General features: G+C 37.5%; 1 protein-coding gene across 1 annotated transcript; it reads right to left on the bottom strand.

Annotated features, from left to right (window-relative positions):
• Positions 1–11: 11 nt before the first annotated feature.
• LOC117591735 (estrogen-related receptor gamma-like) lies at positions 12–1,011 on the bottom strand (the record flags this gene model as incomplete). The annotated part of the gene is made up of 3 exons (XM_034285047.1): positions 12–316; positions 401–625; positions 750–1,011. Coding segments are annotated over 3 exons (792 nt in total), but the record flags the coding sequence as incomplete, so codon positions are not given.
• Positions 1,012–1,393: the final 382 nt, after the last annotated feature.

Here is a 1,393-nt window from a genome sequence, read left to right as displayed (position 1 = left end):
AAAAAATAAAATTACCTAAAAGCGAGAGAAAGTGCGAGAATTTCTGTCCAGCTAGACTGTAATAAACGCATCTGATCGTTTATCAACAGATCACCGAAGCCAGGTATCTGTTTTGCCCAGCCAATTGTTGCAACGAGTTCTTTATCAACGAGATCACTAAGAATACTCAAATTTTTGTACTGAGAAGATGATACGACCAAACTAGAGGCTGAGCCAGGACTTGATATTCCCGTTATACTTCCACCACCTCCACGACCACTTTCGATTATCATTGGCTCAGGTTCACAATTAATTAGAGCGGCAACGATACGATTTTCTTTTTGAATATAAAAGAATAAAAATTAATAATTTATGACAATAATAAGAAACGTTATGTTTTTTTAATTCCTAAAAAACTTACCTTCTAAAGTAGATTTTTTAGAGGCAAAATTCGTTGCTTGATAAGGAGCTTCAGCTGTCCTTGCACGATATTTTTGACGTCCGCCGCGAACACGATCTAGGCGAACGCCTTCTTTGAGCATTCCCATTCGAAGACATTTCTGAAAACGACAAGCTTGACATGCCTTCCTCCTGCGCTTGTTTATTTCGCAATTATTGGTTGCCGGACAGGTGTACTCTATGTTTCCTGCAAAAATTTTAAAATAATACAAACGATTAAAATTTTTATTCATTCGAACAGAGCGCCATCTCAATTTGAAATAGAAAACTATAAAAAAATTTGCGCCAAAAAAGAAAGTTTATAAATGTACCTTGAATGGTTCTTTTAAAGAATGCCTTACATGCTTCGCATGAAGCCACTCCATAGTGAAAACCGGAAGCAGTATCGCCACAAACCAGACATAATCGTTTAGGTGATGTGTCTCTGCTTTTAGAATCGATTAAACATGGGGTTGTTGAATCTCCCGAAACCGTACTCGAACAGAACATTTCCTGTGGCTGAGATTCGCCACCAAAACTCAATGGGGAAGGAGAGGGCGAATGCTCAAGACTTCCTGGTGTGCTTAGAAGATCCTAAAAAAAAAACAAAATAAAATTGAGCATTGATTTTCGATAATAAAAGTTGGGTAGTGTAAAATATATAAAACTCACCAGGCTGCTACTATTGCTGAATGTTTGTGCTAACTTGGCAAATTCAATCTTTTTAAATGTTGCCGCAGCAGCAGCGGCGGCAGCAGCAGTTTTAACATTATTATTATTTGCAATTGTTATTCTATCTCTATTCTGTTGTTGATGCAATGACATGGCAGTCAATGTGAGTGATTGTTTTGAGGTATTCAAACTATTACCGCCTGAAAGTAAATGTACAGTATTGGCGGAGACAGCAATCTTTTCTTCTGTGCCACAATTTGATGCTAATTTCAATCCAGATATTGTTAGTGGTGGCGTCGATAAT

The sequence above is a fragment of the Drosophila guanche genome, unplaced genomic scaffold (assembly GCF_900245975.1).
Source record: "Drosophila guanche unplaced genomic scaffold, DGUA_6, whole genome shotgun sequence".
Taxonomy (NCBI): Eukaryota; Metazoa; Arthropoda; class Insecta; order Diptera; family Drosophilidae; genus Drosophila; species Drosophila guanche.
The sequence above is the reverse complement of the archived record's forward strand: the minus strand, read 5'-3'. Positions and strand labels throughout refer to the sequence as shown.